At 42.7% G+C, this 14,839-nt stretch overlaps 1 protein-coding gene across 1 annotated transcript; it reads right to left on the bottom strand.

Annotated features, from left to right (window-relative positions):
* Positions 1-13,212: 13,212 nt before the first annotated feature.
* Positions 13,213-14,277, bottom strand: LOC122932840 (gap junction delta-2 protein-like). The gene has a single exon (XM_044287479.1). The coding sequence runs from the start codon at positions 14,275-14,277 to the stop codon at positions 13,213-13,215; it is 1,065 nt and encodes a 354-aa protein (XP_044143414.1).
* Between the last annotated feature and the right edge of the window lie 562 nt (positions 14,278-14,839).

Here is a 14,839-nt window from a genome sequence, read left to right as displayed (position 1 = left end):
GCTGGGGCAGTGTATTGTGCTGCACTGTGGTATTTGGTTCTGCTGGGGCAGTGTATTGTGCTGCACTGTGGTATTTGGTTCTGCTGGGGCAGTATATTGTTCTGCACTGTGGTATTTGGTTCTGCTGAGGCAGTATATTGTGCTGCACTGTGGTATTTGGTTCTGCTGTGGCAGTATATTGTGCTGCACTGTGGTATTTGGTTCTGCTGAGGCAGTATATTGTGCTGCACTGTGGTATTTGGTTCTGCTGTGGCTGTATATTGTGCTGCACTGTGGTATTTGGTTCTGCTGAGGCAGTATATTGTGCCGCACTGTGGTATTGCTGACCAGTTCTACTTCTGTTGGCACTGCCTTCTGTCAATTTGGATCCACCCCATTAACTTATTAAAACATATTCACTGTTCATTGCTAGTGGCCATGTGATATCCCACAAAACTGCATGTGTGAATCCACCCTCAAGGTACTTTTTAGTGTAAATCATCCTTATCTGGTGAACTTGAAAACCAGGGTTGTCTCACTTCAGTAAGTGGCATTTATCATGTAGAGATAGTTAATACAAGGCACTTACTAATGTATTGTCATTGTCCATTTTGCTTCCTTTTCTGGCTGGATTCATTTTTCTATCACATTATACACTGCTTGTTTCCATGGTTACAGACCACCCTGCAATCCAGCAGTGGTGGTCGTGCTTGCACACTGTAGGAAAAAGCATCAGCCTCTCTGGTGGCTGGGACCATGGGGGCACACATAGGCTAGTGCTTTTTCCTATATTGTGCAAGCACGACCACCGCTGCTGGATTGCAGGGCGGTCTGTAACCATGGAAACAAGCAGTGTATAACGTGATAGAAAAATGAATCCAGCCAGCAAAGGAAGCAAAATGGACAATCACAATACATTAGTAAGTGCCTTGTATTAACTATCTCTACATGATAAATGCCACTTACTGAAGTGAGACAACCCCTTTAATCTGTCCCTTTAAACGACAATGGGATTAAACTAGTACAGATTTCTTTTAGGGTCCTTTGGTCCATAGCAATCTGTAGAGACCTAGGGGGTTATTTACTAACAGAAATACGTCTATATTAGGCGTGTTTCTGGCACAGATTGCAGCGCAAATGTTCTACCCGTCTCATTCATCATTTTCTACACCTGTTTTAGGCATAGCAAATGGTCTAAATCTAGACCAGCAAGGGAGATGGTGTAGATTTAGAAGCAGTGGTGGATCCGCCGAAGTTATATAGAGGCCGGCACAGGACCTTATTAAGACCAACGTCGGTCTTAATAAATGACGCCCCCTAGAGTCAGCATCCATGATCACAACTTTCAGGATTTCACTTGCTGTTTTCTCCTGCGCAAGCTGCCAGCCAGTCCATCTGCCACAACTTATGGCGCTAACCCAGACTGGCGCTGCTATAACTAATGAAATCTGGTCTCGTATAAATTATTTTTCAGAAACTAGCAATAATTACTCTATTACCGATCTATAGTTTAACCATTTTAGGACATGGAGATTTTCCGTCTTTGCGTTTTTAACTCCTTTCACATGGCTGTATGAGGGCTTGTATTTTGGGGGACAAGTTGTACTTTCTAATGGCACCATTTAATAATGCATACAATGTAGTGGGAAGCTGGAAACAAATCTAAATGAGGTGGAACTGAGAAAAACACAGGTCCGCCATAGTTTTATGGATTTCGATTTTAGGGTGTTCACTATGCTGTAAAACTATAATAATAAAGAAGTTGCAGCACACAGCTTTTCTTGTTGCTATTAAGGTTTAATTTCACATTTTTTCTTTCTTTTCACATTTTTTACATGATTAAGGTTCCGGTGCTATATTTCACAGTAATGAGAAGAAAAACGACCAGACGTTTCGGCCTTTCACGGCCTTCCTCAGTGGTCTAAATCTTGTCTGCTGTGTGTGTTGGGTGAAGCGCCGGATGCGCTTCACCCAACACACACAGCAGACAAGATTTAGACCACTGAGGAAGGCCGTGAAAGGCCGAAACGTCTGGTCGTTTTTCTTCTCATTACTGTGAAATATAGCACCGGAACCTTAATCATGTAAAAAATGTGAAAAGAAAGAAAAATGTGAAATTAAACCTTAATAGCAACAAGAAAAGCTGTGTGCTGCAACTTCTTTATTATTATATGTGACTGAATAAGTCCTTGCAGGCACCAGTGAACTATACAGGTGTGCGATACTCCAAAACTCAACATATGCTGTAAAACTGACCTGTTTTCTTCATTCTCCAGCTCCAAGAACACAGCGATGCCACATTTATAGTTTTGATACTGACAAATAATATTCCATATTGACCATATTCTGACCCATATACAGTAACAACAATTTTAGTATGTATATAGGTTTTTGATCACTTTTTATTCAATTGTTTGGGGGCAGGTGAAGCCATTTAGTTGCCATTTAGGTCTGTTGTATGCACAGTGGTACTAACTACTTCCTATTATATCCATTTAATAAAAATTGAATATTTATTAGTGTTTGTAACAAATGTAGGTATAGTAAACAAATTTAGAATATGAATCCAATAAAAATGTGTCAAGGCCTGGTTGGTATTACGTCCTATAAAGTAAAACGTAGTAGCTGAAATAATATCAAATATCGAAATGAAATTCCCTAGTCCTATTACAGAGTGAGACTTGTTCATTTTCATGTGAACCAACTCCAGAATGTACAGTATGGTATGCTGCCACTCATGGCATGACATATCTGCTGACAGACTTCAGGGCAGCACTTTCCTATCAGAACACCCTTGTATACCGAGTTATTCCAATAGTAACATTATATGTTGCAAGCATGACTGTATTTCAAAAGAAAGGATAGAAGGACCTCTGCTGGGCGTTATTGGAATTGTCCACACAACTGCATTAGCCGGTATCTATCAATGTATTTATAAGAAACCTAAAGTAAAAGGATAATTGTATATTTGATAGACTAATAATTATAAAGCGGTAGTACGGAGTTAATGTATACTTCCACCTTTCATCATATCACAATTTACATGTATAATAATTTACATAAAAAGCAGACTTAGGCTTCATGCACATGACTGTATTTTCCATCTGTGTGCTATCACCATTATTTGTTATCTGCATTTCGGGTCGGATTGTTACCTGTGACCTATCACCCATGCGACGCGTCACCGGATGTTGATGCTAAGAGAGATGAAAGTTGGGGACCAGGTAAGGCTACTTTCACACTTGCGTTCGGAGCGGATCCGTCTGGTATTTGTACAGACGGATCCGCTCCTATAATGCAAACGATGGTATCCGTTCAGACGGAACCGTCTGCATTATATTTTACTAAAAAGTCTAAGTACAATTTGTATTCAGACGGATCCGTCCAGACTTTACATTGAAAGTCCTATGTCCTATGTCTTGGCAGACGCCTTTCCCCTCTTCTTTTTTTGCTCATTTTTTGGCAGAGATTTTTTCATCCACATTGATCGATGTGAATGAAGAAATCTGTGCCGTTCATTTTTTCTTTCAGCCCAGAGGCTGAACGGAAAAAAAAAAATCTCATTACCCGTATCCTCAATATAAGGAGAATAGCAGAAACTCCTAATGCTGGCCATACATGTAATGATTGTGGAGACCCTCAAATGCCAGGGCAGTACAAACACCCCACAAATGACCCCATTTTGGAAAGAAGACACCCCAAGGTATTCGCTGAGGGGCATATTGAGTCCATGAAAGATTGAACTTTTTGTCCCAAGTTAGCGGAAAGGGAGACTTTCGCCATGCCCCTCACGGAATACCTTGGGGTGTCTTCTTTCCAAAATGGGGTCACATGTGGGGTATTTATACTGCCCTGGCATTTTAGGGGCCCTAAAGCGTGATAAGAAGTCTGGAATCCAAATGTCTAAAAATGCCTTCCTAAAAGGTATTCATTGGAATTTGGGCCCCTTTATGCACCTAGGCTGCAAAAAAGTGTCACACATGTGGTTTCGCCGTACTCAGGAGAAGTAGGGCAATGTGTTTTGGGGTGTATTTTTACATATACCCATGCTGGGTAAAAAAATGGGAAAAGTTGTCTTTTACAGAGATATTTATCTCACCCAGCATGGGTACATGTAAAAATACACCCCAAAACACATTGCCCTACTTCTTCTGAGTACGGCGACACCACATGTGTGACACTTTTTTGCAGCCTAGGTGCACAAAGGGGCCCAAATTTCAATGAATACCTTTACGATTTCACTGGGCATTTTTTACGCATTTGAATTCCAAACTACTTCTCACGCTTAAGGTCCCCTAAAATGCAAGGGCAGTATAAATACTCCACAAGTGACCCCATTTTGGAAAGAAGACACCCCAAGGTATTTCGTGAGGGGCATGGCGAGTTCATGTAAAATTTTATTTTTTGTCACATGTTAGTGGAATATGAGACTTTGTAAGAAAAAAAAAATCAATTTCCGCTAACTTGTGACAAAAAATAAAAACTTCCATGAACTCACTATGCCCATCAGTGAATACCTTAGGGTGTCTACTTTCCGAAATCGGGTCATTTGTGGGGTGTTTCTACTGTCTGTGCATTGTAGAACCTCAGGAAACATGACAGGTGCTCAGAAAGTCAAAGTGCGTTTTTTTGCACCATAGTTTGTAAACGCTATAACTTTTACCCAAACCAATAAATATGCACCTATTGCATTTTTTTTTATCAAAGACATGTGGAACAATACATTTAGAGAAAAATTTATATAGAAATGTAGTTTTATTTGAAAAATTTTACAACAGAAAGTGAAAAATGATTTTTTTTTGCAAAAATTTCTGTCGATTTTGATTATCAAAAAAAGTAAAAATGTCAGCAGCAATGAAATACCACTAAATGAATGCTCTATTAGTGAGAAGAAAAGGAGGTAAAATTCATTTGGGTGGTAAGTTGTATGACCGAGCAATAAACTGTGAAAGTAGTGTAGTGCAGAATTGTAAAAAGTGGTCTGGTCATTAAGGGGGTTTAAGCTAGGGGGGCTGAGGTGGTTAACCCCTTATATGCCGCAGGCAATAGTGGCCACGGCATGTAAATGGTTACACAGGGAGCGGACTACCTCTGTCTCCCATGGGCACCCCACAAATGAGATCGAGGAGGGCCAATGTCAGTGCATGCAGGCCGGGGCCTAACAAAGGCCTCAAGCGTGCCTCTAGCATGTCCCAGCAGGCTGCACCTCTGTGGAGCAGCCTTCTGGTCAATGTCAGTATAGCATGACATTAATATACACTCACCTAAAGAATTATTAGGAACACCATATTAATACAGTGTTGAACCCCCTTTTGCCTTCAGAACTGCCTTAATTCTATGTGGTGCTGATAGCATTCTTTAGAAATGTTGGCCCATATTGATAGGTTAGCATCTTGCAGGTGATGGAGATTTGAGGGATGCACATCCAGGGCATGAAGCTCCCATTCCACCACATCCCAAAGATGCTCTATTGGGTTGAGATCTGGTGACTGTGGGGGCCATTTTAGTAGAGTGAACTCATTGTCATGTATAAGAAACCAATTTGAAATGATTCGAGCTTTGTGACATGGTGCATTATCCTGCTGGAAGTAGCCATCAGAGGATGGGCACATGGTGGTCATGAAGGGATGGACATGGTCAGAAACAATGCTCAGGTAGCCCGTGGCATTTAAACGATGGCCAATTGGCACTAGGGGGCCTAAAGTGTGCCCAGAAAACATGCCCCACACCATTACACCACCCCCACTAGCCTGCACAGTGGTAACAAGGCATGATTGATACATGTTCTCATTCTGTTTACGCCAAATTCAGACTCTACCATTTGAATGTCTCAACAGAAATCGAGACTCATCAGACCAGGCAACATTTTTCCAGTCTTTAACAGTCCAATTTTGGTGAGCTCGTGCAAATTGTAGCCTCTTTTTCCTATTTGTAGTGGAGATGAGTGGTACCCGGTGGGGTCTTCTGCTGTTGTATCCCATCCGCCTCAAGGATGTGCGTGTTGTGGCTTCACAAATGCTTTGCTGCATACCTTGGTTATAACGAGTGGTTATTTCAGTCAACTTTGCTCTTCTATCAGCTTGAATCAGTCGGCCCATTCTCCTCTGACCTCTAGCATCAACAAGGCATTTTCGCTCACAGGACTGCCGCATACTGGATGTTTTTCCCTATTCACACCATTCTTTGTAAACCCTAGAAATGGTTGTGCGTGAAAATCCCAGTAACTGAGCAAATTGTGAAATACTCAGACCGGCCCGTCTGGCACCAACAACCATGCCACGCTCAAAATTGCTTAAATCACCTTTCTTTCCCATTCTGACATTCAGTTTGGAGCTCAGGAGATTTTTTTGACCAGGACCACAACCCTACATGCATTGAAGCAACTGCCATGTGATTGGTTGACTAGATAATTGCATTAATGAGAAATAGAACAGGTGTTCCTAATAATTCTTTAGGTGAGTGTACATTGCAATGCAGGAATAGTGCAATGCATTTTAGAAGCCTGTTATAGTTCCCTATTGAATGGATCAAAAAAGGTTAAAAAATGTTATTAACTAAAATAATTCCAAGTAAAAAAAATACACCTTTTTTCCAATGATTTTCCAATGAAAAAAAATTCAAAAATAAAATCTCCACATAAGGGTCACTAAGGGGTTAAAGGACTATATACAGGAGTATGTGCCTGTAATTAATATCATAAGTGATAACCAGCATGGGTTTACCAAGGACAGAAGTTGTCAGACTAACCTGATTTATTTTTATGAGGAGGTGAGTAGTAGCCTGGACAGAGGTGCAGCTGTTTATGTAGTGTTTCTCAATTTTGCAGACGCTTTTGATACTGTCCCTCATAGACGTTTAAAGGGAATCTGTCACCTATTTTGACCATATAAAACCGTTAACATAGCAATGTGCTACATGTGTATTCTTTCTTTTATTCAACTTTTCATTCTTATTAAAAAGCGATTTTTCTGATATGCATAAGGGTCCATTCACACGTCCGTTATTTCTTTCCTGATCTGTTCCGTTTTTTGCGGAACAGATCTGGACCCATTCATTTTCAATGGGTCCTGAAAAAAATCGGACAGCACAATGTCAGATTTTTTTTCAGGACCCATTGAAAATGAATGGGTACAGATCTGGACCAGATCTGTTCCGCAAAAAACGGAACAGATCAGGAAAGAAAAAACGGACGTGTGAATGGACCCTTACAGTCCAGGTGTACTGTTTGCCAGCATGAGTGAAAGCAAAAAGGAATTGACAGTCCTTATGCAAGGGAACAGAAAATAATGCATTGGCCAGATCAATGACGGGGGATGCCAGTGAGGAGTGTATGCGGGTTGGGGACAATACGTGTCTCGAGGACAGTGGCCTCATTGACAGCTCGGAGATCCTGAACCATGCGGTAAATAGGAGGTTGTCCCTTCTCCCTCTTCTTCCAGACTGGGTAAAGGGGCGAATTACAGGGAGAGGTAGTGATTTTGAGTGCCCCATTCTGCAGGAGGGCTGCATTTGGAGTGTAATAGCATCCTGTTGTGAGACAGAAAGCGGATATTGCGCTTTGTATGGCAGGACCATGGGGTCCTTCAGGGTCACAGTGACTGGTGGGACATTGAGGCGTCTGATATCCCAGGGTCCTTTGGCCCAGAGGGTATCGGGCATGAGGTACAAAATGGTTTGCAGCGAATCCCCTTGCTCATATGAATCAGTGACCTGAAGAGTTGTTAATGCCATGAGGAGGCATGTTTCTTCCGGGTATAGGGCTGTACCAAGGGTGACCGTCGCATCCTCTCTGAATTGTATGTGAGCTTGGATTTTCTGAAGATCAGAGCCTAACAGAATGAAGGGGCATGTTTGGCTGACAACAAATTGCGACACGACTACTGGTGGAAGGTGGAGCCGAGGGGTTTTGGTCTGAGAGAATCCAGGGGAAGTGACTGAGAGTGGCTTGGTAACGGGGTTATGCTGCATGACCCCTTCTAGTCCAGAACAGGGTAATTGAATGTCAGTGATCCAGGAAGGAGGTACGGCAGTCTCACATAAAACACTGTGGGCGTTACCAAGCCACTCTCAGTCACTTCCCCTGGATTCTCTCAGACCAAAACCCCTCGGCTCCACCTTCCACCAGTAGTGGAGTGTCTACAAGGAAGAGAGTTCCTGTCACACCTGTGACAGTTGTTAGAAGGTCTGAAAGACTGACTGCACATGAGTGATCTGACAGCCTCTTTTGGTTTCACTTTGTCTGTGTGTTGCTGATATGTCCACACCTCCTGTTCTGGTGTGGATCATGTGACCTTTACCTCTCCCCATTTAGTCTGACTTTACCCATCACTCCTTGCTCTGGATAATGTCACGGATGTAGTAGGGGAGAACACTAAAAGCCAACAAGAAGGAAGGGGAAATACACTAGGCCTCACCACTAGGGAAGGAAAAGGGTCACTGCCTATAAAACCCTGCTCCTGACCCTAACTCATATCCGTAAGGGCACCTCTCGATGGTAGAGATGCCCATACACAGTAACTTAGAAAACCCTGGTGACCTGCGGAAGCCCTAAAGGTAATGACAGGGCAGAGACAACCCGTTCCTTCCCTGGTGAAGGAACCAGCATCTCGCTGAGGCCTGGTAAACAACAACCAGGGGGGGGATACAAGACACAACAAGCGGAACACTAAACTTCTAAGGATGATGGATGAACAGGACTTCAACAAGGACCACACTCCAGCTCTTCCAAAACCAAATGAAGCCATCCAGAGCAATGAGTGATGGGTAAAGTTAGACTAAATAAGGAGAGGTAAAGGTCACATGACCCACACCAGAACAGGAGGTGTGGACATACCAGCAACATACAGACAAAGTGAAACCAAAGGGGCTGTCAGATCACTCATGTGCAGTCAGTTTTTCAGACCTTCTAACAACTGTCACAGGTGTGACAGTTCCTTCCCTGCCACCTCGAGGGTTGAAGGTCAGACCCCTTAGGATAGGGGGGGGGATATGGTCCATTATTAGTGAAGAATACTCCCCTGCCTTGTTTTCCACAATACTCTGTAGGTCTGACCATATACATCCATATGTTTAATGTACCTGTGACAGTTTCCTGAAAAAGGGCATGGGATGGGTTTCAGGATCTGGCAGCAGGTTCACTATGGTGAATAACTGCTGTGGGGGGACACATATTTTGGAGGTCCTTGTGGACAGGTAAGAGCTAGGGCTTCCTTTACAACTTCGAAATTGCCCCTTTTTAAAGCTTGCATATTCCTTTGTAATTTATTAATCTGTTCCTGGAGCAGAGTTGGTCTGGGTAGGCTCAAGGGTTGGGTGCCGGAGCCACTATAGTCTATTGGGGGTGGTCGCTTAGGGGTCTGTATGTTTGAGTCTACAGGACCGTCTGCATTCATTCTCCTGTTAGGGTACTTCTGACTGCCCCCCATCATGATTGAGGCAGGAGGTGGATTACTAGGGGCCATAAACGTGCCATCTGTATTTGTCATGGGATATAATGGAGCCACTGGTGAGATTACAGGGGCGACGGGAGAATCAGGACTGAAGGAGATTAATGGTCCAGCCGAGGGCATCAGCTGGGAATAAGATGGCGCCGTAGCAGGGACTGGGAGGACATGCTTGGGGCTTACAGGGGTGTGACTATGTGGGCGTAGAGCACCACAGGCATAAACACATCTCTCGGGAGGTGGGATTTTGCTGACAATATACATTACAGACCCACCCACTTCCTTTCTTATCTGCGCCATTATAGGGCGGTGGCTGCCCCAGCCCAACAAGATTACCAGGTTTACAATAATATCTGCCACTAGCTTCATCAAGATTTTGCTCTCCTCCGTCTGTTCAAATTCCTTGCTACAGTCCAGCCACACTCGGACTGTATCCACTAACTTCTCATCTTCTAATCTACCTTTCTTTTCTGTCAGCAAAGTTTGCCATGTTGTACAACACAAAGTACCACCTTTACATATACCATATCCTTTCTCTAGCTTGCTCAGACTTTTCACAAATCATTTTCCTCTCCTGTCCGCCACGTACTGCTCAGGTGAGCAGTAACCCTTTGGGACACTTGCGTTATGTCCCATCGTCTCTCGCACCTACTGGAGCCATCTAGAGACCTCTGTATAGAGTAATCACTGGACCTGATGAAGCTTTGAGTCCCAGACAAGCACACTCTGGGCTGCTGCGGACCGCTCTTCCCCCTTCTGTGATCGAGTCAGACAACCGGGCTGCACTCCGATACAGGCAAATAGGAGAACTCTCTGTGTCTCAGTCAGTGATACTTCTCAACAGAGTCTTCACTGTTTTTATACACAGTACATCAAGACTTTAAAACACATGGGGTTCTTACTTTCATGCCCTCGAGGACGACCCAAGCTGACACGGCACCCCTCCCTTAGACAGGCACGGATGGACTACACCAAAGGGCACATAGAGGTAAAGTAACTCCTACCTCTTATCACGGGCTGCAGTCCCGGGGTCTGTAAGTAAGGGCCTCCTTGTCTGGTCATCGGGGGTACTGGATCAGGGGGTCATGTCCTTCGAGCCCCACGTTGGGAGCCAACTGTTTTGGATATGGTCAGGGTACCAGGTAGGTTGATGTACTGCTCTGAATTAGTAGAAAATTATCTTAACGTGCGCGGAGAAATCAAACTCTGACACACCCATTGGCGTCAAAGTAAAATCTCTAGTTTAACTGCAAGTGTTCACACAGAATATACCCTCCTAGTGGGAGGTGACTAAATGTGGTACATTTTATTGGTTACTGGAAAGCAATAGCAAGCATTCAATGGGTTAATCTTACACTTCTTTTTCATCAGACTGACTTAAGAAATCAGCTAGGTAGCGCAGCTCCGCAGCCCCGTCTCACTGACATGTACATAGGGCTTTGGAATGCGCTCCTTCCCCACTCCAATCTTCAAGATTGTGGGAAAGCTGTGTGCATGCCTGGTGGTACATCCAGGAAGCAGGATTTTTCTACTAAGCGGTGTCTGAGCAGTGTGACACAAGTGTATAAAAACAAGCAAGTATCCATACTGTTTCAATAGTCCATAACAGCATTCTGTGATTGATGTGAACTGACACTTGTGATTGTATGTTTTATGCTTCTGGTTACTCCTGGTTCTGGTGGGGTTAGCATTCCCTGGTCTGTTCCTGGGTGTGGTTTATCAGTAGAAATGAGCGAATCGACTTCGGATGAAACATCTGAAGTCGATTTGCATAAAACTTCTTTCTAATACTGTACCGAGCAGGAGCTCAGAATGTATTGGCTCCGATGAGCCAAAGTTATTGCTTAGCGAAGTCTTGTGAGACTTTGCACAATAACTTCATAAATTAATTTGTACTGTAAAAAAACATTTCCCGTACTCGGGTTTGGTTCCAATTGGTTGCCCATGCTGACATGTGCTCTTTACCCCTTTAAAGGAGTTGTCCAGCCATTTTTAAGTGATGGCCTATCCTCAGGATAGACCATCACTATCTGATGGGTAGGAGTCCGGCACCCCAGACCACTGCCAATCAGCTTCTCTCTGTAGCTCTGTCGCCACTAATCAGCTAGTGGTGGTCTATCCTGAGGTAAGCTGGACAACCCCTTTAGGAATGACCTTGAGGACCCAGGAAATGTTTTTGTTGTGTCTCGCTGCATTCTGACAGCCACAACTTTCTATTTCTCCCTTTATATACATTGATGAAGGTTTTTCTGCTTAACAATGTATTAATGTTATTTAATAGAAACATTTTGGGATAAGTGTATCTTAGCTTTAAAAAAAACTTTTAAACTCTAAAAAAAAATTGTATCATTGTTTTATACCTGTGTATTCCAATGCAGGAGTGACTGCTAGTTAAAAAAGTGATAGGCTCCTATTATTTCATAAGCAGCTAAATATGCTAGCTATGTCAGGCCCCCAGCTGCCATATTTAACCTACAGAAATGAATGACCAAGTTAGTCACGTCCCTTTGTCTTGAACACTTGGTCAACCATCTAAATGGTTAAATGGAGGGGATTAGAGTAATTTTCTGTGTCAACCATTGCTGCCGGGGGCTAAAATGTCACTCTCAGCAGTCCTCCTATGGGTGATGATGTGGATACAGCTTTTCTGCCCTTGTCATCGTGGCAAACATTTATGGCACTGGTCCTTAACAGAAGGCTTCCAGTGCCATAAATGTACAACATGTGGCACCAAGGGCTTAAATGGGCATTCCATCTAAGGTTACATTCACATCTGCGTTATTGCTGTCCGGTTTTGAGATCCTGCATGGGATCTCAAAACCACAGCAAAACACATCCGTTTGAATGATACACCTGGCTGCATCCGTTCAGAATGAATCTGGTTGTATTATATTGAAAATTAAGAAATTGGATCCCAAAAAAACAGATCCAGCACCATAGACCTACATGGTTTTTGGTGCTGGATCTGGCGCCTTTAGTTTCCTTTGCTGCACACAAAATCGCTGCTGGCAGTGATTTTTGTCTCCGGCTTGGGAACGCAACAAACCAGACGGAATGCATTCTGGTGCACTCTGTTCCAGTTTGTTCAGTTTTGTACCCATTGACAATGAATGGGGAAAAAACGTAATTTTTGTGCTTCGGTTTTGAGACCCTGTGCCAGATCTCAAAACCGGACAGCACGACGCTGATTTGAAAGTAGCCTGATACTAGGAATGCCATAAGATTAGGATTTGTGATGGGCCGACCCCTTCACGAGAAGGAAGGAAGAGACAGGTTTGAAAGAGGGTGTGCTGCAGTTCCCACACCCTTTTAGGAAAGCTCTGACAGTACAGAACACTGTAAAGTATTGACACCATTAGAATTGTACATAAGGGTTTATACCCATTTTATTGTACAGAAAGTTTAATGTACAGATCGCACACGTGCATGTAATAGTCAAACTCTACACACTGAGGAAGAGTTATTAATGTATCTGCACCTACTTTCTACCATAAATACATTAAAAAATCTGACATTCTAGTGAAATGCCATATTTATGCAGCTCTTGTGCCCCATTAGTGGATACATACCAACGTGTCTGAAAATGTTAGCACTTATCAATGTTGCAACGAGCACAACCCGTTTGCTAACGTTTTTGACTACGAACCTGGCATCATTTTCAGGCTACACAAAATTCATCAATACGTTGTACACCCTGTTGATGAATCTGGACCCCCACTGTAGATAGACAGGGCACCGATCATTATGAATTCATCTCCCTGAAGTTATCGGTATACTGCTGTTTGACTTCTCATAGCCAGGACTTCTTGATCTTGTCTATTTTAGCTTTATTACTGTGTTTAATGTCTGGAGTTTGTCTTGAGGTAGTATCATCATTATCTTCATTAGTGAATGATATTGTACTCGTTGGTGGAGAAGGTAGAAAACCTATCCTCTCTGGAGATAGACCTGAAGATGTCTTTAGGACAAACCGTTCTTGTATGGTGTCTTTCAAATGGATAAGCAGATTATTTTGCTCTGGGTGCAGCACCCTGGGCCCTTTCTTCTTCTTGCTCTTAAATTCACAACAGCTGTTACAGGCAACTGTTAGGGTCCGAAACACATAGAACCAACCCAAGTAATGCAGCTCAGCAATGTTCAGTATAAAACACCCAAGTCCAACTCCAAACATGAAGTTAAGAAAGACAGTCTTCTCAGTAGCCCTGGAGACAAAGCAATCAGTCTTGGTTGGACAGGGGTAAGTGTGGCACTGGAAAAGATGAGGAACTTCAAAACCATAAAGATAGCATTGTCCAACTAAGAATGCCAATTCCATAACTGACCTGAGGACCACATGAACAATGTAAATTATGTGCATCTTGTCAAACACTGGAATAGGACATTGGAGGGCATCATTAGAAAAATTTGTACTAAAACTGTCTCCTTTTCTGGATATATCTTTATCTTCTATGTGTTCTCTTGCTTCTGGACTTGGTAGGAAATTTTCCCCAATTGATAAGTTTTGAAGAAGTTCCATGATATATGCCTTTTCCAGTTCAGTTTTTTCATCTTTAGCAATTTTATGGAGTATGTAGATTATATAAAAGATGGAAGGCGTGGACACCAGGACAATTTGAAATATCCAGAACCTAAGATGCGAGACAGGGGCAAAGCTATCATAGCATACATTGTTGCAACCTGGTTGAAGGGTATTGCAGGTGAATTTAGACTGTTCATCTCCATACATTGCATCTCCCACCAACGTTACTAAGAGAATTCTGAAAATGAGTAGCATCGTCAGCCATATTTTACCAATGACTGTTGAGTGGTTCTGGACCTCTGTTAAAAGACGACCTAAAATCGACCAGTCGCCCATTTTTTAACCTGGATAGTAAGGAATGAAAAAATTTTAATTACAATGTGCACACACATTTCAGTAGAAATCAAGTAAGGTCAAATAGCAATGTTCACCAGTAAGAAGAGAAAAAATAATGTTCTCATGCAGTTCATAATATTGATCTTGTTGACCTCAAGCTGTAGGAGAGCGCAGCTCAAAGTATAGGGTACATCATAATAATCATAGTCTCTTCATTTCCTGAATTTACTTGCTGATGATGGTGGTCAGGTCAGATTGAGATTAGGCACATTCCAGGTTTTACTATATGGAACTATGATCACTTGTTACGTATCTTAATATTGTAATGGCAATGGAAATAAAGCTCCCAAACCTACACTTTTATAGACTTAGATACCTCACTAGGTAGGGGTGTCCTATAGCAATGTAGACAACCCGAAAGGAAGTTTGGTAGGAATGTTTTCTTCCTCAGAGAGAAATTGACCAGACATGACCAGATTGTTTTCCATCTTTGTAAAATACTATAGAGCACTCTATACGGTCTGTTATAGCACACACAATTTTATTGCATACTGGTATCTTT

The sequence above is a fragment of the Bufo gargarizans genome, chromosome 3 (genome assembly GCF_014858855.1).
Source record: "Bufo gargarizans isolate SCDJY-AF-19 chromosome 3, ASM1485885v1, whole genome shotgun sequence".
Lineage (NCBI taxonomy): Eukaryota > Metazoa > Chordata > Amphibia > Anura > Bufonidae > Bufo > Bufo gargarizans.
The sequence above is the reverse complement of the archived record's forward strand: the minus strand, read 5'-3'. Positions and strand labels throughout refer to the sequence as shown.

Coding starts and splice junctions, on each gene's coding strand:
- LOC122932840 (XM_044287479.1), bottom strand. CDS start 14,277: ATGGGCGACTGGTCGATTTTAGGTCGTCTTTTAACAGAGGTCCAGAAC.